This window comes from Leptonotus elevatus, chromosome 18, assembly GCF_054856555.1.
Source record: "Leptonotus elevatus isolate MCC_2025b chromosome 18, RoL_Lele_1.0, whole genome shotgun sequence".
NCBI lineage: Eukaryota > Metazoa > Chordata > Actinopteri > Syngnathiformes > Syngnathidae > Leptonotus > Leptonotus elevatus.
Window position 1 is genome coordinate 13,088,664 of NC_141256.1, and position 23,281 is coordinate 13,111,944.

Below are 23,281 nucleotides of genomic sequence, written 5' to 3' on the forward strand. Positions count from 1 at the left end.
TGTACTTTAATATGAATGTTGATAACAAGTAATGCAGTTTACAATCTCATACTGTGTGTCGTATTATCACCGTTGAAAGTAATGCACATCAAGAGATTAGCCCTTGGAACAAAATGTACTGCAACCACTATGATAAAAAAAAGGGGGGGGGGGGAGTTGACCAAGTCATTAAACCTTAATGACTCGTTTGTGTGTGTGTGTTTTTTTTTCCGTAAAGGAATTTCACATTTAAAACCATGCAGCTTTCATAATTCCATACACAAATAATTATCAGTGGGGGCAAAGACACTTAACTAACTCAACAGCTGACACTAGATAAAAAAAAATAAATAAATGTGTCCCAATTTCTTTTCTGTAATCTAGTAACTGGGACATTTTCTGACCAATGTGTATTTTACAAAAATAAAATAAAATCACATGCAAGCGCTTCATGCCCGACCACACAATATATCAGGAACAGCAAAATGGTGACAAAAGCAACTAATGTGACATGATACTGGCAGACGTTAGTAGTAGGGTGACCAGATTTTCAAAATTAAAAATCGGGACACTACAGTTTGGCTGAAAATCAAATACACAATCAATTCTCACCGAGAACTCTTTATATCAAATTGAATCGATAGTCAATCTGGTGACCAGTGGTCGTGTTATTACTTAAGTAGTCAGAGGTGTCAAATCCAGGTCCAGAAAGTAAAAAAAAACTTCCACAGATTGGCTTTAGCCCCAGGTGCTAGCTAGCTAGCTCCCCCGCTGCTCGTTTACCTGCTAGGGACCTAGCTAGCTAGCTAGCACGAGGGGTTAAAGCCAAACTGTGGCAGGATTTTTACTTTCTGGACCTGGATTTGCCATCTCTGCAAGTTAAGCTAATGCTAAATGCTAATTTGGTTTTCAGTTTAACAGCGCTAAACAACCCAATGCACTCACCATTATCCAACCTTTTTTAGGCCGCCAGAAAAGACCACCTTGTGTTAGGTCTGACCTGCTATTACAGGATTAGGCTAGTAGGACTACATTTCCCATGATCCTCAGACCCGGAATCTGGAAGTAGTTCAAGTTCCGTTTTGACGAAAACACACTTCTTAGCCATTATCTATAGTTAGATTAGTCATTGACATGCTCAAACAATTGGTTTACTGACTGAACTAAAAAAAAAAAAAAATAATCAACGAAATGCTGGGAAGGGACCTGCGTCAAATCCAGGTCCAGAAAGTAAAAACCCTTCCACAGATTGGCTTTAGCCCCAGGTGCTAACTAGCTAACTCCCCCGCTGCTCGTTTACCTGCTAAGGACCTAGCTAGCTAGCACGAGGTGTTAAAGCCAAACTGTGGCAGGATTTTTACTTTCTGGACCCGGATTTGCCATCTCTGCAAGTTAAGCTAATGCTAAATGCTAATTTGGTTGACAGTTTAACAGCGACCTGCGTAAAAGCAGGGGACGGGGGACTCGGGATCCAATGCGACCGTCGCGGTTATCTGGTCACCCTAATAGTCTACTGGTTCACATTGCTCATGACTCATAGCTGGCGCGAGATGAGTCCCCGACTTAATGGCGCGTTTCGTTTACAAGCGCCCCGAACGGCGAGCAGACCATGATGCAGTCCAGCCGGTGATAGGCTCCACAGCCCCTTGCCGCCACGCAACCCCCGCGGTTAGCCATTAAGTCATTTTGTTGTTGACGTTTGCGTTCTGTCCGCACCAGTACAGCTTATCCTCGCCTCGCTTCCTCCTCCACTGGCACAGCAGAAGCATACGGAAGGTCTTCTGGAAGGTCTTGTTGCACAGGGCGTAGCACATGGGGTTGACGGTGCTGTTGACGTAGCACAGCCAGTAGCCCAGGTGCCACAGGGACGTAGGGATGCACGTGGCGCAGAATGTGGAGATCAGCACCATGATGTTGTACGGCGTCCACGTGAGGATGAACGCCAGCAGAATGGCGCTGAGGGTCTGGGCCGCCTTCTTCTCCTTCACCAGCACCATTCGCTTCCTCTTGGTGATCTGGTGATTCTTCAGACCCGGGTCCATGGGCTTGGAGGCGGTGGAGGAGGAGGAAGGGGAGGCGTTTTTCCGCTCCGCTTCGGGAGGTCGGGGGGACGCGGGCGCGGGGCTGCCGTCGTTACCCTTCGAGGCGGGTGTGAATTTGTACGAAATGCACTTCTTGCGGCTCTCCTTTGAGGGGGTTGAGAAATACTGACCTTCCGCGTAATCCGTCACCTGGCCGTTCTTATCGTTTTGACCGCTGTCGCGCAAAGATCCTTGCGGGGTCTCGATCGAAACGTGACGCTCCTCCTCGTCGGATGACGAGTAGCTATTAAAGGAAGCGGTTTGGTCAGCTTTCACCCACACTTCATCTGACCTAATGGTGGTTTTTGTAGCGTTGCTTTGGTTCGAAGAGGACCAGGAGGCCTGGCTCCTTTCTCTCCTCTCTCTGGTGAAATGGAAGCAAGAGCGGACCATGTTTCTCTGCGGTTTAGCCCCCTCGGAGACATGATCGCTTGCGAGTCCTTGCAGTTCCGCCAGGTCCTTCGTCCGTCTCTGTGTCTCCTTGTAGATCCGGCAGTAGAGAATAGTCATGACGGAGACGGGGATGTAAAAAGCCGCAATCGCTGTCCCGAACGTGATCACTGGCTCCGTTAAAAACTGAATCTGGCACTGGTCCTCGGATTCCTTTTCCTCCCCGACGACGTACTTCCAGCACAGAATGGGCGGCGCCCACAGGACAAACGACACCAGCCACGCGAGGCCTATCATGAGGGCGGCCCTCTTTGGAGTCCTCTTGGCCCTGTAAGTCAGCGGCCTTGTGATGGAGAAATATCTGTCAAAGCTGATGACCAGTAAATTCATAACTGAAGCGTTGCTGGCTACGTAGTCCACAGCGAGCCAGAGATCACATGCGAGGCTTCCTAAGGACCAGTAACCCATCAGTATATATGTCGTGTACAAGTTCATGGAGAGCACGCCGATAATGAGGTCCGCAAACGCCAAACTCAGCAGGTAATAGTTGTTGACCGTCTTCAGCTGGCTGTTGACTTTGAAGGATACCATGACCAAAACGTTACCCACGATCGTGATCAAGCTGACAATGGCAGAGACTGTTGCTATGGTGATGACTTCCCAAAGGCTATGCGGAGCGGACTGGGTGTGCGTTGTGTTGTCAAAAGTGCTGTTTGGAGGATCGGCATCCATGATGGTGTGCGATTTGCCTTGGCGGGTCGTTGAAAGATTAGTTGGAAGTTCTTCTATGCGGTTTCATGGAGAATGAAACATGGCCTGTAAAATAGAAGAAAAATATTAAGACACGAAAGATAAACATAAACAATATTTAATAGATTTTTAAAGCAATTTTTTTTACGCTGTCTGGTAAACGAGGGGTAATTTTTCAGAAATGTTCTCGTGTTAAAAAAAAATCTTCAAATTTTCCTTTCGCTCAAGCAATGTTTCTGTTTCTGTTGATGTAACTAGCTAATTGAATGTTCACTTTATTGCCTATTATATAATTAATTTGCCTCTTTCTTTAAAAATGATGTTAAAGTCCAGTAGTTTCTAATTTCTACATTTAAAAAAAGGGGCGGGGGGACAGAACGCCGATTAATCCCGGAACCTTTTCACATAACGTTGCATGTTTAGCGAGGGTGACGGGGAACACAATTCAACGTAACACCGACACCAAACTTTTGGTCCTCCACGTAAAGTCGTCCGGTTGTCAAAGTGGACTGTCATGGAAGGTAGACCTAACAGAGCCAGAGGCGGACGCTGGAAAAGAGGTGGCCACGGTGGAAATGACGGCGATAAATTTGGCGGTGATCACAGAGGCAGAGGCCGAGGAGGCCACCATCGCGGCCGGGGCAAAAAAGATCACCAGCGCGGTCGTGGACGTGGGGGGGATGAACGTGCAACGGAATTCCAACACTGGGTAAATGAGTCCGCTCTACCAAACTTGCCTGAAAATCTCAAGTATCTATTTTTTTATATGGCTGGTTGAATTTTAGAAAGACGTGGGGAAGGAATTATAAAATAAAATAAAAAACGGGTGCTTTTGTCTTATTCGGCCGACATGCCACTCATTTGAGAGGAATGCCAAATGGAGTTTTATTTGCAAACCTCTTTCAATGCCATGCACCTCCGCGTCGGCTAAAATACAGGAACTCTTGCCAGCTTGTGTCGTTTGATCAAGGCTAAATAATCAAACACTTGAATTATGTACACATTTGTTCACTCAGCGCTTGAATAGCATCCATGGGCCTTGTTTGCCTTGGAAAATGACACTAGACCGAGAAGGGTTCTTCATTTCCTCTGGCAGCTTCTGTCAACTGATTCCCCTGTTGTTGTTGTCATCGCAAAGACAGAAAAGAAACAATAGGGGCCCAGTGATTGCAATCAAAGAAATCTCCTTTGGGATTTATGGCCTCCTTGATTGCAATCATATAAAAAATACCCCTTAGTGCTTATCTTATAAGCATGTGGTCTTCTGTTATATTTCAGGAAAACAGGAGCAGCTGACTTTGTGGCACGTCTTGATGATTCAAAGTGAGATGCTGCCTGTGATTTATGTACTTCATTTGGATTTTCCCTCGGCAACAAAGTGTTCAGGGTGTTGTGGAGAGCTGGAACTGTAGTCATCTAACGAGACCGAAGCCGAGCTGCCATTCAGTCATACCTATTACAACACCAAAACCATGCACACTCTTATTCACACATTTTTATGTCAAATAAAAACGACGCCATCAACTTTGGCCCGGGTGCCGCATCTGGTCTGCTCACATTCTCGGACCCGGTCCTCACAGTAACCATGAAATTAAAACACAAAGCAAAATTAGCAACATTTCCGTTATACTTAACGACTTATTAGTCATCATCATATCATTATACACTAGAGATGGACCGATTATTAGTAGGCAAGGATGCCGATAACCGATATTTGGAGCCGATATGAATTTTTCACAAAAAAAAAAGAAAGTATTATTTATTTTTAAGCATATGTTTATTGAACAATGTTTAGGGTTCGTAAAATATTGGCGTTAAAAAAAATCTTTGTTTTAAAAATTTAACAAAAAGTTCAGGGATCTTCCAGGTACAGTAACATGTCTTCAAAATTTAAATTAAAACTTAAAATAAATATCTCCCTATTGTTTGCTACAGTAAATATATATATATATTTTTTTCAAAATATCTGAAGTATTACAATTTTACACATTTTAGTTTTAATTTCAAACAAAAACAAGGTATGGATTATGAAAAATTTAATTACTAGTTCCCTGATTTTTTTTTTCTTAGAATTTTTTTTTAATGGATCTATTATCAGCTGTATGATTCCTCAAAATGGCCAGTGCCGATATTTGCCAAAATGCTGAATATTGGCGCCGATAATCGGCCCAGCTGATAATCAGTCTATCCCTACTACACCATTGTCAATAGTATTATCATGCTTCCCACTTGGGAGTCCTGACTTGGTTAATATCAGTCGGTGGTTAGTGTACAAAACTAATGTTATTATTTTTCAAGTGTAAAGATGCAATTTTAAGGTTTCAAATGTGTATGTGATACCTGGTATCGGTACGCGCCCATCCCGAGTATGAATGCCTACAGGTGGAAGCGTTACATTTAATTGTTCTTCATCATCCATAGTGTAGTAACATGACTCCATTCTTTTCTCATTTGCATAATTGATCAGAACCAAGTTGAGGGGGACTGTCATGAAGAGGGTCGCAGGAGCGTTTTCTCCAGGAGGAAACTGGAGTCCAACTGGGACCGTTACAAGGACTCGGAGAGGGATGGAACCCCTGACAATATGCCCGCCGTAAGAGGAACCGACTACCATGTGCTTCTGGGCTCTGCAGGTAAGAAATGCAAATTTGGACAGAATATAAAACATTGGATTAAAAGACGACTGGATTGTGTATTTTCACTTGGCACAATAAAATATGCGCATTTATGTTGTATTTGCTTCCCTGGATAAACAAATGGAAATTGTCAAATATGCCGTTGAGTGTGACCGGACCTGTCTGAGGTTGACTCGCTAATCCCAATTAGTGAAAAAGAAATGCGTGTTGTCTTAAGAGACCTTTTTAATTGCTGTGTATGGACACTCCTTTCAGACAGCTGCAAAAAAACATAAAAACAAACAAACATGGTGTTCTCTGATTTATTTTATTATTAAGTACTGTATGTGTATGTGAGAAATGAAGCCTTGTCTCTCTTTTTTTTTTTTTTTTTTTTTTTTTTGTGCCTCAATTTATAATGAGGGAATGCGATGACCTAAAACCTCAATCTGATTTTCAGGCCAAGTTGCCGCTGATTTGCATAACTATTTGTGACCAAAGTGGTTTTCTGTGTCATCTCAGCACAGCCGTGACCTGAGCGAAAGTTTGATTCCGTCGATGTAAATTGGCGTGGACCTCTTTTACCAATATATCGAGGATGAGACAAATCATAATAAAACCAAGTTGTGCATGTTTATCTCAACTTTACCAATAAGGCGCCAACGACAGGAAGCAGTAAAGGGGGTCTATAATATTGATGGGCCGACCTATACACAGTCATGTATAACTTTCCAGTTCTATTACTGTTAGTGGTTTTAGATTATTCCTATTGTGGCTTTACATAAGGTTCTGGAAAATGTCATATATTGTTAGACCGGGGATCGGCCCATGACCCCCTTCGATTAATCACGTCCCCTCTTCCCTAATCTGAAAAAGAAATTGAAAAAAGCCAAAAGATATGTCAAAAACTGATCAACATTAATTCCTCACTCCTCCCTAATCTGCCCCCCCCCGCCCCTAAAAAAAAAACTTATGAACCCTTAAGATTGGTCAAAAACTCATGACAAAATGGGCAAGGAAAAGTCTTGAAAATAGCAAAATTAAAAAAAAAAAAAATACTGAAAAATATGTGAATCCGTGGGTGCCGAGCTGCGACAATGCAAGGGTTGACTATAGTTTTTAGTTGCAATATCATTATTCACCACTAAATGGCAGACATGCCTTAGTTGCGCTTATACGACAACATGAGTAGTCCTAATCATTTTTGGCAGATTTGGGAGTTATTTGAAGGACAAACATAGCGCCTCAATAATATAAGAACTTTGAGTGAGTGTGGAAAAAAAATATGCACATAATAAGTTGGTCTGCAGTTTTGTGCCACCCTTGAATGGTCATTTTTATACACGACAGCCCTTTGCACAAATTAGTCTGTGGTTATTTTCTTATTTGATTCAGACTCGTTTGCCGTTGAGTTTGGATTGTGGATGTTTTATACATGCATTGAGAAATGTGTTATGGAAAATGAACTATATTAAGTGCATGTATTTTGTCCATATTTAAAATGTCATTTATGTCATATATCTGGTTAGGAAGTGCGTGGTCCTATGTGCCCCCCCCCCCCCCAGTAAAACTGATGTTATTTTGGGATTTTAAGACATTTTACAAACAATGACTTCCACTGGAAGTCAATTATGAGTTTTTTCCAGCTAAGTGTGAGCTCAGCTATCTCTGTGCATTTTTAGTCTCGCGCTATTTTTATAGCATGGAGAGTGTTCCAAATGATGCGTCAAACCCTGACTTTCTCTTGCAGCGGCACGTGGCAAAGGTGCTCTCGCCACTTGCGCAGCTCAGTATCTCTTGTCTCTTTTGTTTTGTTTTTTTTGCCCGCATTGTCAGATTAGTCATACTGTACAACAAGAGGCCGACGCTCTCGAGAGGATACTTAATTGTACGTGGGAGGCGATGTTTTTCTCGCCAATTAAGGTAGCCGTGAAATCAGGAATCCAGCATCGAAGCGTCCTTTTTGCAGCTTGATGATAACACGCAAATGAAAAAGCACGTTTTTGCGCCGGAGTTGTAGAAATGGAGGCGTGATCGGTTGATTTTTTTTTTTTCCCTTTTCAGCGGAAAGTCCAAGTCATGTTTTGCGACCTTTGCCGTTTGTCTTGCTGTGCTTTTGAGATACAAATTCCCCAGATGCTCAAGTTGTATATGCAGTAGGACGGCAGGCATTACATTTTGTTTTAAGTTACATTAAAGCCAGCATTAAAAAGTATTACATAAAATTTGCTGATACCTGTAGAAACCGTGTTTATCTAATCTTACTGTCTTTTTTTTTTTAGTTTTAGCTTATTTTGTTGTCTTTTAGCTTTTAGCTCCGGTGTTTCCTCATGGGGGGGGGGGGGTGTCAGGTGTCACTGTCTGCGGTCGTGGGCTGTCATCCCTTTCGGTGCTTTTTCCTCACATGGTTTCTCTGTGCCACTGGCGTGTCCAGGATTAGTCCACACCTCTTACTTTGACACGAGTCGACTGTGGTATGGTTATCCTTAAAAAAAACAAGTTTCTGAATCAAATGTAAGCTTTGAAATCCCTTAATATGCTGTCGTCCTTACACCTGCTACACGCTGCCTAAAATGTTCAAGGGAGTTATATAATGTACGTTTATATAACTCTATATTGCGGCTTTTGGTAAGAACGGAATTGGATGCCCTTTCTTTGACAGTTATGCATTTATGTGTGATGCTACTATTTGCATTGAATGTATTTTTGACTTCATTTTTAGTTGCCGCATAATGGATGTGTAGCACCTGCTGCTGACCCCCGAACACTCGACGTATTTTTCATCATTGACTTCCTCTGCTTTCATCCACTTCAAGTGCTGCGATTCACAAAGGGCCGTTGTAAACCATTTTCATGGCTTCCCTAAGGCTGCGGCTATTATCAAGGAAGCAACCTTGACGATATCGCCACTTGAAATATATTTCGAGGTCTTTTTGAAAATGGATTTTGTGCGGAAAGGTTGCTGTTGCCCGAAGAAGCAGTCATGAACCCAAGAGGCTTTCTGTGCCACCGCGATTTGTTAAATTAAAACACATTAGTCTGTGTGACGTCTGGCGGAGTTAATTGCCGTCAACTGTTTTGTAACCCTGAGGCGTTTTCCTCAGGTTTTCTGTCCGATCATTGCTGGGGGTTGATTGCGCCGTTGCCATGGGGAACGCACGTGTTGCCATCCTCTCGTTTGAGGCGTGTCATGTCTTTATGAGTGGGGTGGGGGGGGGGGATTGACCGGGGCTACTTATTTACATCCTAATGCGTTCGTCTATCTATACACATAAGCGCGAGGATCAATCCTACTCCCCCGCAGCCCTGGTTTCCTGAGGCCTCTAATGGACACCTATCAAGGCTCAATCATAATGAGACAAAAGGAAATTGCATTAGCACGTTGGTGGTTTACCTAACTAGATACTTTTCCTAACTGATATGAATAGCAGCAATCATGCCGTAATGTATATGTTCCGGTGTTGTTATGGATACTTCATTGGATGTTGCTGCTTGTAAGACCCAATCGGAACCCTCGGTCACATTTCCTGCTTTAGCTTTTTTTTTTTTTTTTTTTTTTTTTTTTTGTGCTGATGATAGTGAAGCCCGTGGAAGAAGGCGTGAGGCTAAAAACAGCAGCTTTGATCATAGACACTTCAACTACCATCCTACAGAACAGTCTACACGTGGTCATCTTTAAGTACTTCCTACCAATGGTTCACTCAGGGGCAGCATATATATATATATATCACTTTTAATAAAATATACTTAAAATCCACATTTACAGTGGATGTCAACACAGCTGTTTGTTTTCGTTATGTAAAAAAGAAAAGAAAAAAGAGACAGATAAATTTATGAAAAGTCAAGCAGTAAACTTGACATGTACATTTTGCAAGAAAATGGTGGAGAATGATTTGTTATGATTCATCTCTGTGTCATTATTTTATATCTCAAAAAACTGGCATTTCAAAACGGGCGTGTAGACTTTTTATATTGACTGCCTGCACATTTAAAGAGCTTAAATAAGTGTAAATAAGATTTTTTTGTTGCTAAGTACATTTGAAAGAAAGCCCTCAAAAATACCAATAAAGGCGTCAAAATCGATCAAATTAATCGACAACTATTTTAATAATCGTGATATCGTTCAGAGCCATCGTTTAGCTTGTCCTGTGATTTCAACTCAACACAACTAAACAACATTTATAGAAATATCCTTACAATATTAAAATAAAAAAAATAAAAAATATTCGTACCCTTACTGTTTTTCTTATAATTCACGGATGGAAGTACGGTGACATGAAGCATGTGGTCTCCCGCCCACATTATGATAAATGCTCATTAAAATCCAATCAGCTCAGTTGTCATAACTGCCACTCCAAAATAGACATGCAAGACGCTGCTACACACGTTTATAACGTCTGTAAATCAAATGTACAATAAGACAATTGAACCACTCAGAATACTTTAACCCCAGCTGCTCATTCAACAGTTAATATTTTAGAGAGTTCAAATTCAAAATCAAATTTTGTCGGAAAGTGTTCATGTGTTTAATTTCCTGTCACAAAATCCACTTCAAACAATATATACTCACCCCCTCGTGGCTTTGCCGGCAAAACACAATCCTCCAGCATTAAACGGGCGCTTGGACAGTTCTTTGATATTGTCGATTTTTTCTTTTCTTTACTCCTTCCGCCTGGCAGAGTTTCTGACTCCCTACGGGCAGCGCTTTTGATTCCCTCTTTCAGCGTTGGCTTCACACCTTCCCTCGCTGGCTCTTTGGCCCCCTCCCCTGCTCCCTCCCGCTGACTTTGTTCATCCCCGCTCGTCTCTCCAACGAGGTGAAAAACACAGTTGTCAAATACCGGTTGGTCATCCCGACGTCGCACATCCTCATCAGTTGCCAAGGAGCTTCAATATCGCGCCGTAACGTGCTTGAAGTCTATTTCTGGGATGAGATGCAACAGCTGTTTTTCCTGCAGCGAGCGAGGGGCCAACGTGTCGGTATTGGGTCAAACCTTCCCCCCGTAAAATTGTCCTTTGTGGCCACGGAACAAATCAGTTGAAGAATGAATATATGCCAAAGTCTTCTTTTGTCCGAGGAACTCGATTTTCACTCACCCGGCAAAGTTTTATTAACTCCATTGTCGCTCCTCAACGCTGCGACTACGGCGCTTGTGTTTCACATGCAAGGATCATTTCAATTCTCCTGTCCTCAGCCGAATTGATGATTTTCCGGTAATGGAGCCGAAGCCCACGCGTCTGATGGCCTCATCCTGTGCCAGGGTACTGAGCAACATGGAAGAGGATAGAGGAAAAGGTGAGGAGGTGGTGGAGTAGAAGGAGTACAGTGAAGCACATGGGGGAGGAGTCTGAGGAGGAGTCAGTGCGGATGTCTCCGCGAAAGAACTACATTTTGCTTATGGAATATAGTTAAACATGCCGTTTACCTTAGATTAGTGATTAGCTTGGTCATTTTTTCCCCAAAAACAAAAAAAAGCAGAAAATGTCTTATTTGCAGTTTAGTTCTGCAAAAAATCAGATTCTTTACGGAGAAGACTATTAAATAATAATAATTCCTACAAAAACAGTGGTCGCTGCTCGGGCCCTAACTAGAGCTGCGAGCAGTTATAAAGTGCCCTCGCAACATTGGCCATGTTGGGGTACTGGCACTTTGGGGTACTGGCACATAGGACAAGGTCACTCTACCACCAGCTCCGTGGCCAAGTGGTAGAGTTTCCGCCCTGAGACTGGGAGGTTGTGGGTTCAAACCCTGGCCAGGTCATAAAGACTATAAAAATAGGACCCATTGCCGCCATGCTTGACACTCAGCATTAAGGGTTGGAATTGGGGGGTTAGATGAACAAATGACTCCCGATCCGGTCTCGCCAACGTTTATTCGCAAAACCTGTTTCCATAGCCAGAATTCGCATTTCCTTTTTTTCGATACGCTTCAAGATCCACCCCCTCTAAGTATAAACTTTTTGCGAATTATGGGCCCTTTTTCGAATTTCTAGCGTTTCCATTCAGTTTTATTTTCGAATACAAATGGGTTGTAAACCCAACTCATACTTCGTTAAGAAGGAATTATAAAACGCAAAATTTGATGCCCCACCTCCGTCATATAGTATGTTGAAAACTCAAGATCCTTCACCCTGTTGTTGCCCCAGGTGTTGAGATGGTACGTCCCAAATTTGAAGTCAATCGGGTTAACCGTCCAGGACAAGAAACACCGCTTACCGCACGGTGTGTGTTCGATTTTCCATTTAAAGAACCATCATTTCATTTCATCTAAGAACATTCTACCATCCAGACTTCAAACACGCCCACCGCACGTACCGGTCTTGTGTGTGCAATGGTGCTAAGAGGCACGACTCGCTGAAGTCTGAGGTTCCTGGATGATGGAGTTTATCTGAGACATATAAATGCTATCGAAATCCATTTGGAAGCATATCAGTCTCTAAATTTGAAATGAAATCCCGTAGCTAATATGGAAATTAATCGTTGGCAGCAACGCTCGTATCTTTCTTATTGCGTATGAAATAAATCCACTAAAAGTAATTTAATCCAAATTAAAATATTGCTATGAAAGTAATTAAATATTCTTCTTTGTAATATTACCATAAATATCTAAAGGTTAGAATATTTTAAATTAAACTGCAACTTTCTGATTATAACCTTGCATCATCCCTTTCAGTGAAATTAGAGCTTCGCACATCTGATCAAAGGTTGCTGCCAGTAAAAAAAAGAAAAAGTAATGTACTGACATTCCTGACCCTCCTGAATAGCATTTAGCGGTTTTTAAAGTTTCCTTAGAAATACAGGTGAGGCGGTAACAAATTAGACCTCCGTGTGTCATGAAACTTCATTCGGGATAAATAACGGTAAAAACATTTTAGCATTCCAAGACATTACTTTTTTATTTTTATTTTTTTACAGTTACAGTATTACATTTGAATAACTGACAATAATTCAAATGGTCATCTTTAAAATGAATTGAGTTTCGAAAGTCAATTCAATGGCTATGTCTTTACCGTTGTTGATGAAAATGAAAATGGCCGATAAAAAACAACAACAATTATATACCGGTAGTTTAAATAACTAATCATTCTGTTGCATTTTTTTCTTCTTCAAGCAAATCATCACAGTAAGATATATCCCCTGCTGTCTGGTTAATGGGACCTCATGCTGGGATGAAAAATTCATGCCCAGAATTAGTAACGGTACTAATCGCGGTCTCATCTCTTAACGCGGATCCTCGTTCACTGCTCGAAAAACTCCTCAAAGTGTTTGCGTCTTTGTGAACCTTTGGAGATCGTCGCAATGGCTGTGAGGTGACCAACTCATCTGAACCAAAGTCCAAGACAAGTATTATTAACTCATTCACTCCCAGCCATTTTTACTGAAGCAACCCCCTTCGCTCCCGGCTGTTTGACTGATTTTGCAAGGCCCACAGAATATTGTGTTCTATTGCTATAGAAACGTGGAACCCACCGAAAGAAAGATTAGAGTCTCTTCTTTCATCAAGAAAAAAAAAAAGAAGCGGTTTCTGTTTTGCAGCAATTATCATTGATGTGATGATGGTTAGATGTAAGTGGCTAAATTAAAAGTAGCCTGTGTGTCCGCTACGCTAAAGCCTTAAATAAACGAGTACACGAGGCAGGAAAAAGCTCGGATTATCCGTACTCGAGGTACCTGTGTCAATAAATGCAAAATAACCATTTCAGCTTTTAGTTCCTGCCCAAAAAACGGCCACAAGGGCGGGGACCAATACCAGTATCGATAGCCGCTGCGAGTACCGATACCATTAACTTTGACTTTGCAACGATATCATTTCAGAGAACATAGTGAGAAAGCTAACTGTGCAGCTTTAGAGAAAGTAACCCAGATTCAACCAGGGGCATCTCTGGTTTGGTTTTCCTTGGGTAACAGTGAAATACAGACATGGGATTATAGGTGGTCAATTCATCGACAGCTAATCAATTATCAAATTTATTGATGATATTTTTATAATCATTGCGTAACTGCGCACCTCTGACAACATTACCGTTGTGTATGACCTGACAGGAAGCATGTGAAGCATGTACAGGTTAAATAAAAGTGGTCCAACAACTGAACCCTGGGGGATTCCAAGTCCGCATGTCGCTTTGTTTTTACTCTTGTCTGCTGCCAGGTTAGCATTGCGACTTGAGTTCATAAAAATAACAAACAATTGAAAGATGTTTGGTTGGATGCACCGTCTACGCCCACACCCACTTTTTACTGTGGTATAAGAAACAAATGTAATATTTTGAAAAATCCTTGGTGAGAGACATTGGGTTGATTTATTCGTTTCTTCATTGTTTAGGGTGTAATTGAAGAGGTTGATTATTTTGTTGACAGAGATAATGGAATAGTGGCGTCGGAGCGCTTCGTAATTTCCAAATGCCGATTATTTCAAATCAATGCATTTTCGAATGAAAATCGAAATGAGTCATTCAGTGGCAGGATTTTTATGCTTCAGTTAACGATAATTGCTTCGTGCGATTCAAATCTCCCACAGTGACGCTCCCCATTATGTGATAACAGCAGTCACGCCAAGAGCAGCCTTGACTTTTTTTTTCACATTTTATTCTCCTGAATGATTTTTCCATTTAACGTTTGCTTGTGTCTTTTGATACTTCCTGCAGCTGGACCAATATTTCAATTTGGACATAGACCCAAAGTGCAAACAGGAGCAGTGGCAAATTTGTCAGACCAGAATAAATGATGGCCATTTAAAAGGCAGAAATGCGAACACTGTTGCTTTTTGTTCCCTTTTGAGGATCGTTTTATGCTCACAGCTAAATCCGGTTTTATGTGCGTGCATCTTTTTTTTTTTTTTCATGTGCTAAAAATCAATATGTGGCGATCAAAGATGATATTGTGCTCGGCCATCACAAATTAATGCTTTGGAAGCCAGTAAAGTGTGGCCTCCCGATGGATTTATTGACTGCAGTTTGCTGATTTTCAGGCAACATCTCTGCTAATTTGGCAGCTTGTGCAGCTTACACACACATTCTGTAGGGTTTTTATTTTCTCAAGTGTACGTTGTACTTTTTTTTGTGGATTACAATTACTGTTTAAAAGTTTTGTGAGGAAAACAATTGGGTGGGGGTGGGGGGGGGGGGGATGCCCTTTGCAGGCTGTTGAATTGCAACTCATTCAAAGTCACTGCCAGGCCAGTAAAAATAGTAGAGATGCACGATCATGCTATTTTCAACCGATACCGATAAACCAATAATTTAGAAAGCGCCGATAAAAGATACGTGAGCCGATAATTAACTTGAATACGAATATACTTTCGAGTCCTACTATAAGTGTGACATGTGCAAATGCATTGTGTAAAGCACCGCGGAGCATAATTTTACTGATATCTCCGCTTCAAAGACCAACCAGTAACTCATTTTGAGTTTGACAAAACAAAACAGTCATGTTTTGAAAATGCAACAAAAAAAATGCAAGCGTAACATTTTGGGCAGACACAGTTAAAGAAACCCCAAGCTTGGCGACTGCCATGTCGCCATGATACATTTTTTGTGATACCATAGGAGAGGGGGGGGGGGGGGTTGAGGAGTTTGGCACAACTTGAACCACAACAGATAGATCAACATGGCAAGTCTATTATCGTCGGATTCCTTTATTATCTGGGTTATCTGTATGACGTCTAATTTGGTTGATAATTGCCGATAATATCGTGCATCCCTAAAAAAATATATATATATTTTGACGTCTATAGCCGTCAATGGCAGCACATTAGTGAATTTAATGTTAGTTTAATATTTTTGTCTGAATGTCTTTTGAAAGTACTAATTAGAAATAATGCAGTATTTTGGTGTCAAGTTAATCGACAACTATTTTAATATCATTTAGAGCCAATGTTTAACTTAAGAATTGTTTTTTTGTGTGTGTATGCAGCTGACTTTGGTGTTACAAAATACCAAAAACAAAAAACAATCTGAGGGAATTGGTCGCTCAAGTACTGTGGCCCTTGGGGGGGAAAACAATGAAATATCTAAGCCTTTTGGCACTTAAGTGCTTGTTCAAGGAAAAGTACCAAGTCTTTATTTAGCTGTCAGTGGGTGCATTGTTCTTATTCAGTCTCCTTTTGAATGTGAGAAGAAACACTGATAATCTGTTGTCTCTTTCTTTTTTACAAATGTGTTGTTTCCAAGTTGGAAAAATATACTGTTGCAGTTCACAAGTTCATTTTTTTTTTTTTTTTTTTTTTTTTAATAACGTGCCTTCTTTCTGGGTATGGTTTCCATCCATTCATTTTCAATACCGCTTAGCTGGACTATATAGCCTATTGATTGTCGTTTCAACATATTGGTCAAAATGTGTAGCCCTAATGCTAAAAACAAGTAAACCCAGAGAACCTGGAGTTAAATGATTTGGTTTCATGCCCAGCCAAATAAACCTTAAATCTTATATTATTATTCAGAAATACCAATTGCATTGCATTATGTAGAAGCATCTAACAGAAACAATTTTTGGGATTTCAAATTCTCGGATTAAATTAGTTTCAAAAGGAATCTTCAGAGTTCTTTCATCTGACCTCGAACCGTCTGCGCACGAATAAAACACATTCCTAATGAGAATAAAGCCTCAAGTGAATTGAGGTTCCTCTGATATGACTTTGACGTAAACACAATCACCATTAAAAGTAAACAGCTTCGGCGCTCTTTATTTCCCCGCCTGGTTTACTCGGGACTTTAATTGCAATTAGCACAAGCAGTGATTTGTCGATATGTACAGGGTTTTCTGCTCCGTGTCTTGTTCTTCTAATTGGTTTAGTTAAAAAGGCGTGACAGGGAAGCTGCTGGGGCTACTATGGCGCCAAGTCACTCTTTTGTCATTTCCCCCGCATGTTCCATCAGGTAAAAGCAATCAAAACATATCATTTGGGGATTTGTCATTGTTGTTATTCTTTACCTTTTATTATGGATTATTACACATGACATTTGATTCCTAGCACATTTTTCATGCGCTATTCTAGTTACACATTTTTTGACAGTAGTTTTCCTAATTACATTTTTTTTTTAAGAATCACACATTCCTATATTCTGTTATTAACCTCTATTCTTCTCATTTCTAAGTTTTTTGACCCATTTATTCGTTCCAACTTTAAATATTTCAGCTTATCCGTACTACAATTTATTTTCTTTTTTAAATTGCAATTTCTTGTTTTTGTTTTTTTCACTAATTTCTACATTTTTTAAAAACTAATTATCAAAAATTTTTAAAAACAAATTATCAATTTTTTTTTTTTTTTACCATTTGGCTTATCCCTACCCAAAAATTTTTTTTCAATCTTTCAAAATAAATGCCAAAATTTTTCATATTTTAGTTTCTCCTCCTGTCATTTCTACATTTATTGACCGATTCAAGCCATTCTAACCTGAAACTTTTCAGCGCTTTGTGTGTGATTCCTTGTCATTCAATGTTCCACCAATTTTCATTCAACCTCTCCTCCCTCACACACAATTCTTGTTTTTGATCTCTGCAGAACCTCCCAGAACCATTGGGAATTTGACAAAAGATTCTTGTTGCCATGGCTATGTTGGTGCCTACTGACTACCTGAGTTGATATTTCCATGGAAAGAAGTTCAGGGGTGTCGGAGGGATTCTATAGTGTAGGAGGGAGAGGTTGTTCAACAGTCACCGACGGAGCAGGAAAAGAATGAGAATTCGGGACTGAAGAGATATTAAGCAGATAAGTAGAAGAGTAAACACGGGACTTTGATGCTGCTAAGTTTTGAATTTATTTTATTTTTTTTCCATCCCGCCGCATATTTCCCATTTGCCCCGTTACGCAAACCAGTTTCAATTTGTTTCATAAGATTCGAAAAAGCGGGAGAAATGAGTGTCTGTATCTGGAGACGTTGAATACTGCAACCCAGAGTGTCTCGATTAACATCGAAGTGGTGGTAATGGGATTTCGGTGACTCGGTTAGACACATTTCGTTCGCTTCATGGACTGTCTGAGAAATGAGACGGTGAGTTTTGATGACTGGTTTTCTGATTGCTTTTGAAGATGACGGCACTGAGATCATAGACTAAAACATTGAGTGGCTCTGCAGTCGTTGTGCAAGCCTTACTTAAGCATTTATTACTTTTGTATATTTCTTATATGGCAATATGATATTACGATGACATCGCAATGACTGGAATTAGTGTACACACAAAATATTGGTTCCGGCTCTTTTCGGGTTGTGCAAATATGTTTTGTTTTTTTTTAATTACTGTACAAAGTATTTTGATGTAAATATCGACTTTAACAGTGAAATCCGAAATTCGGGTTACATCGCCAGCGTTAGGACCATAACTGGGACGTAACTCGAGGACTCCCTGTATATTTTGTATTTTTTTAATTTTATTTTAATATAAATTTTTATTTATTTATTATTATTATTATTATTTTTATTTAAAAAAACAAAAAAACAAAAAAAAAAACTAAAAAAATAAAATACATTTTTTGTCTTGTTAGCGTCAACGCTACTGGAAGGCGCTTTGCTTTGTCGTTCAGAATAAAAGCAGATCACAGGAATGCAATGTTGACTGTGACATGTTGCTAGCTTAACAGCATTCCTGGTACAGTAGCTATCATTTGTAAATGTGCTCGTTTGAGTATTGTTTTTATGCACACTGTTTGGGTCCACTTAGCAATCTTTAATTTAGCTTATTCTGTCAAAACCGCGCTTCTATTTTTAGTATTTTCTGCCTTGTAAATGTAATAGCAATCGGTTATTGTGTATACAATGTGTAACTAACCTCAAATTTTGTTTACAACTTTTAAGTCTCGTCCACCAGCGTCTGTTAAATGACTTCATCCCTCTGTCACATAAAGCTGACATTCTTCAGCCTTTTGTAACCTTGAAAATTGTTCTTTTCGCACGTCATCCTTCTTTCTGCCAGGGAACCAAAAGCCCCCCCTCCCCCCCGCAGACTCTCCTTTTTGACCCCCATCGCTCCCCGTACGGCAAAAGCAGTCAAGGACAACCGCAGATGGTCCCGAGCGCCACGCATTGAACGCGGCACGTCCGCAATATTCAGCACACCGGGGCAGGCTGCGACCGACGACCCGTCTTGCCGTTCTGTCAGGTCGCCCGCTGAGCCGCCATCTGCGTTTGTCAGACTTGACCCGTGTCCACTGTTTGCGACTAAGCCCCGACGATGCGCCTGCGGAGTGTTTAGCATTAGCGTGGCCTTGTTTTGGTGCAAAGGGGGGGGGGGGGGCACAATCATTAGCCTTTTGGCTTCGTCTTATTTTCTTGTCCTCTTTGTTTAAGTCAAATTAGTGTTGTAGTCAGGACCACATCAACCAAGACGAAGACATCATCGAGAGAATATCAAGACCGAGAGAAGGCCAAGACTTTTGGAGGTCGAGACAAAAACAAATCCTGCTCCGTTGTTTTTGAAATAGTACTAAATAACAAAATCTCAAATCACAACACATTTGCTGTCTCACTTCTGATCACAGTGGTGCTCAAATCTGCCCTTTCCGAGACTGACAAAGTAAAAAATGCCTTCGGTTCTGAGACGAGACCCTTAAGAAGAAGTGGCCTCGAGCTCGGCCCGTGGTCTTAAGACCACTTTTTTAAAGGTCTCATCGACAACCCTTACCGCCTGTACCATCTCCGCCAATGACTCCATATGCTTCTTGCGTCTGGAAATAGCGGTGAACACACAATTGTAGTTCTGAATGAAGTCGGTTCGATCAAACGCAGTGCAGAGCGACTTTTGGTCAATTAAATCGCTCATCGTTCCCTGCAGACTGTTGACTTTATAGAACATTGGCCGTGTCTCGGTGTACATAATAGTAGTTGAGTCACTTCATGTGCCCAAGGGGCAACAATAACAACAATGAGATTCGATTTTATGGCGAGAAATCTTGAGACCGCGACCGTACGCGTGAATGCACTTGTTTTTCATAGAATGTTTTTCTTAACCCTTTCATTTGTCTTAATGGCACCTACAAAGATAGACGGCTGCCATTGCTTAATGGAGTCTCCCTTAATCAAAGACAGGTGTGCAGTATTTTGCTTGTGCTGGGGTATTTACCTTTTTTGTTTTGAATGCCCAAAGTGTTACTGATCCTAAAATATACGGCAATAATAATTTGATCATGATCTGTTGTGGGACATATCTTACCCGAACCACCCGTTTTTTTTTTAGACTTTACAACAATGACAATTGTAGATTTTCCACCTTTTATCTTTCAATACATTTGCTCCTGTAATGACTTCACCCGCAATATATTCCCAGCCAATATTACTAGACATGAAATTACAAACTCCCGCATGGATGTGGAGATGAGCGCAATTATGACAAGAGCTTTGAAGAGCCCTTCAGACCCGACGGCCAGCGCGCGTTCTTGTTTTCACGGCCCTTGTGGGGCGCCACGTTCCGGCATGTCCGTTCGCACCCCGTTCGCCATTAGCGCGCTACAAAAGATGTCGGGTCTTGCCCGGAGGCACGTGCATCCTGCAGCTTTCCGACTTGTTGACAACGCAAACCCCGGCGCTCGCGCGCCTTTCCGAGAGCCCTCAAGCGGGGGTCTGTTTTGGAAGCAAAATGGCGTCGCGTGTTGGTTCTGATTCTTGACTTGTTTACACAACGCCATTGATTGCTTTGCGAAGGGCTGACTATGTCACACAGATGTCATCTTTTTTTACTTTGCGCCGTATGGAAATGAAGAAAAGTGGGTACGATGCCGCTTTGCTCTGTAATTGTCCGGCGCGTTCAATCAAATGCTCTTTCCCGTGTCATTCTCAGGGGATTGCTTCACTCAATTCCGCCTCTCTGAAGAAAAAGACTGGGAGAAGGACACATTTTCAACCACTCCGGTAAATCTATACTGCGCTTTGCTTGTTTTCAGAGCCATTGATTTGGGTCAGGTGACCTAAGATGTGATGCACATTTTTGGAAGATTGATCCCATATCCGCATCCACGTTCATGCCATCGTAATTGGCAGGATTTCGATTTTTGGATCCCACTTGGATATACCGTGGTTGTTTATTGTCCAAAGGGTTAAAGGGACGGGTGGCAATCACCTCATCAACCAATTTCACCGGGCGCGATTACATGAGGTGATTGAAGTGCATGAGAAAATCAGGAAAGGATGTGCAGTGAAATTAGACAACAGATAATTCAGGGAGTGGTACTTAAAATGTATTAAAACTAGAATTTAGAAATCAAGAGCTGCACAATATCATCTGTGGCTGCTGTTTTGTTTATTTAGAAGCACGGCCGCTAAAATTAACAGCTTGGCTAGCTTACCATTAGATGGAACACAATTGGTCTGCATCGGCTCTCGTCATCCAACGGTGCTAGCTGCTATGCTAGCAGCTAGCGCTTTTATGAAGCGCGTGCTAGGAAGATGTATTCAAGATGTACGTTACTGACTTTTTTTATTTTATTGTTGTAGATGTCTACCATGTTTGTGGACCTCCAAGCGTTGGCCCAGAGTCTTGAACAAGTGCCTCTTCATCAGAGACTCAACCTGGAAGCAGAGCTAGTTCAGGTAGCGTGTTTAAACAGCACACAAGAGAATTTCAACATCATTACGTGTTCCCTCCCCCCCCCCCCCTTTTGTGCGGGATTAACGACATTGGAGAACAGAGACTCGCACTGAGATTAAAAAGTTTTATGAGGAGACAACAAAAGAGAAATCGATAGAAATAAATCGTTTGGACAAGGATTAGTTGAACTCGATCTTGAAAGCACACCGAGGATTTCAAAGGTTAAACCACTCAAGATGACTTCTGCTGTTGGAACGCGACCACGTTCAAATGTTTGCAATAATCGCAACACGCATGAGGATTTTAATTGCTTGTTTTTTTACAATTAAAAAAGCTCAATGCGATCTCGAGGCGTCACAACCAAACCTGCCGAGCGTTATGATAAAGACATCTGTGTGAAAATATGGAGATCATGTCTTGTTGTTTTTTTTTTTTTTATTCCAGCTTTCAACACCAGTCAACCTGCCCGCATTGACTTTGGCCCCAAAACAGGAGCTACCCAAGCCGTCCTCATTCTCACCGTCGTCCGCGCCTTCAAAAGCCCCTCGCGCCGCTCTCAATGCCACCGAGACGTTGAGCCCCTCTGCCAGCTCTGGCTTTCAGACTCCCTCGAGTGCCGTTACGTCCTCGGCGGACGATGCGGATGAAGAGCTGGACCGGCTGCTCACGTTAGCGAAACCGCCGCGTCCTGTCCCGGGAGGCCAGTCTGTCAACGTTGAGAGCGCGGCTGTGATGAAAGGTGAGCAGCACTTTTGCGTATGATAATGAGCTCAGTTCATTATGCAGATGCGTATATTTCTTTGCATTTGCTTGTACAACTGTAGAGAAATATTAGTTATTTAAATAATTAAACCGATGTGATATGATGGGCGGAATCTCATAATGTCCTGAACTACCGGTACTCCTGAAAATCATTGTGAAATGAGAAGAGTATAGATATAGCCGAAATGGAGGTCTGCATGGATGTAGCTCAATTTCCCATAGTAGATTCTTTGTCCTAACTAAAATGCTATAAATACTGTAATGCTCTAATTTAGGGGCGGGCAACTGGCAGCCCACTTGAAGAAAACGAAAAAACTAAAATAAAAATACACTTCTTTTTTTTTTATCAACTACCTAAAAATCATTCAAAAACATTGACATACCGGGATGGTTGCTGGGGTTTAATACTGAAAAAACCCTCGGAAAAAAATTAATAAAAAATAAATAAATATTGGGGGGAAAGATACAGAAAAAAAACTCGGAAAAAAAATTAAAATAAAAAAATAACGGGGGGGGGGGGGGGGCGGTGAAAGTATTTAACCTGGATTTAAAAGCATTTACACTTATGTTGACAGCTTATTAGATGTGCTTGCAGCACAACATTGAAATGCCACTTCACCATGTTTGCTTTGATATCTGATCTTTGCTAGCAGGATCTAAAGTGGACGATGTTCCTCACTAATACGATTCATTTTGTTCTGGACTTAAGACTTTCTTTCCTTCAATCTTGTTTGGCCGGACTTTTGACTGAATCAAGAGTACCCTCGACTGGTTTCAGTCCAGTAGTTCACTCTAATCGATAACAGTTGCTGTTATTATGCTCATTGCCAGTTGCTTAGCTTAGCTTCTTATCCCTTGGGTGGGAACAAAACTTTCTCTGATGTCTTTCAATCCGCAGATTGTGACGCAGTGCCTGAGGTACCAATAGAAGAGGAGATGGAGGAGCCCAAAGAAAACCAAATCACGCCCCCTGAGTCCGCGTCTGCCAAGCAGAAAATGACTGAGGAGGACCTGGAGGACTGGTTGGATAGTATGATCTCTTGACCGTCACAGAGATGTCGATTATGGCCAAAAACCTGGACCAGTGGAAACCACCGATACACGCATGGTATCCAGTAGTCACGTTCTTTGCTTTTGAGCTTTTTCAAAGCTAAAAGGTAAACGGAGCTGGATGGGGTTGGGGGG

The 23,281-nt window shown here is 41.4% G+C and overlaps 2 protein-coding genes across 2 annotated transcripts; one reads left to right on the top strand and one right to left on the bottom strand.

The window, feature by feature from the left end:
* Positions 1-1,278: 1,278 nt before the first annotated feature.
* On the bottom strand, positions 1,279-11,079 carry chrm5b (cholinergic receptor, muscarinic 5b). The gene is made up of 2 exons (XM_086060938.1): positions 10,386-11,079; positions 1,279-3,266 (listed from the first exon to the last, which is right to left on the bottom strand). The coding sequence occupies exon 2, from the start codon at positions 3,180-3,182 to the stop codon at positions 1,656-1,658; it is 1,527 nt and encodes a 508-aa protein (XP_085917064.1). The 5' UTR covers positions 3,183-3,266; positions 10,386-11,079; the 3' UTR covers positions 1,279-1,655.
* aven (apoptosis, caspase activation inhibitor) lies at positions 3,664-23,256 on the top strand. Its single transcript, XM_086060939.1, has 6 exons — positions 3,664-3,909; positions 5,668-5,833; positions 20,588-20,658; positions 21,241-21,336; positions 21,779-22,073; positions 22,995-23,256. The coding sequence occupies exons 1-6, from the start codon at positions 3,715-3,717 to the stop codon at positions 23,138-23,140; spliced, it is 969 nt and encodes a 322-aa protein (XP_085917065.1). The 5' UTR covers positions 3,664-3,714; the 3' UTR covers positions 23,141-23,256.
* Positions 23,257-23,281: the final 25 nt, after the last annotated feature.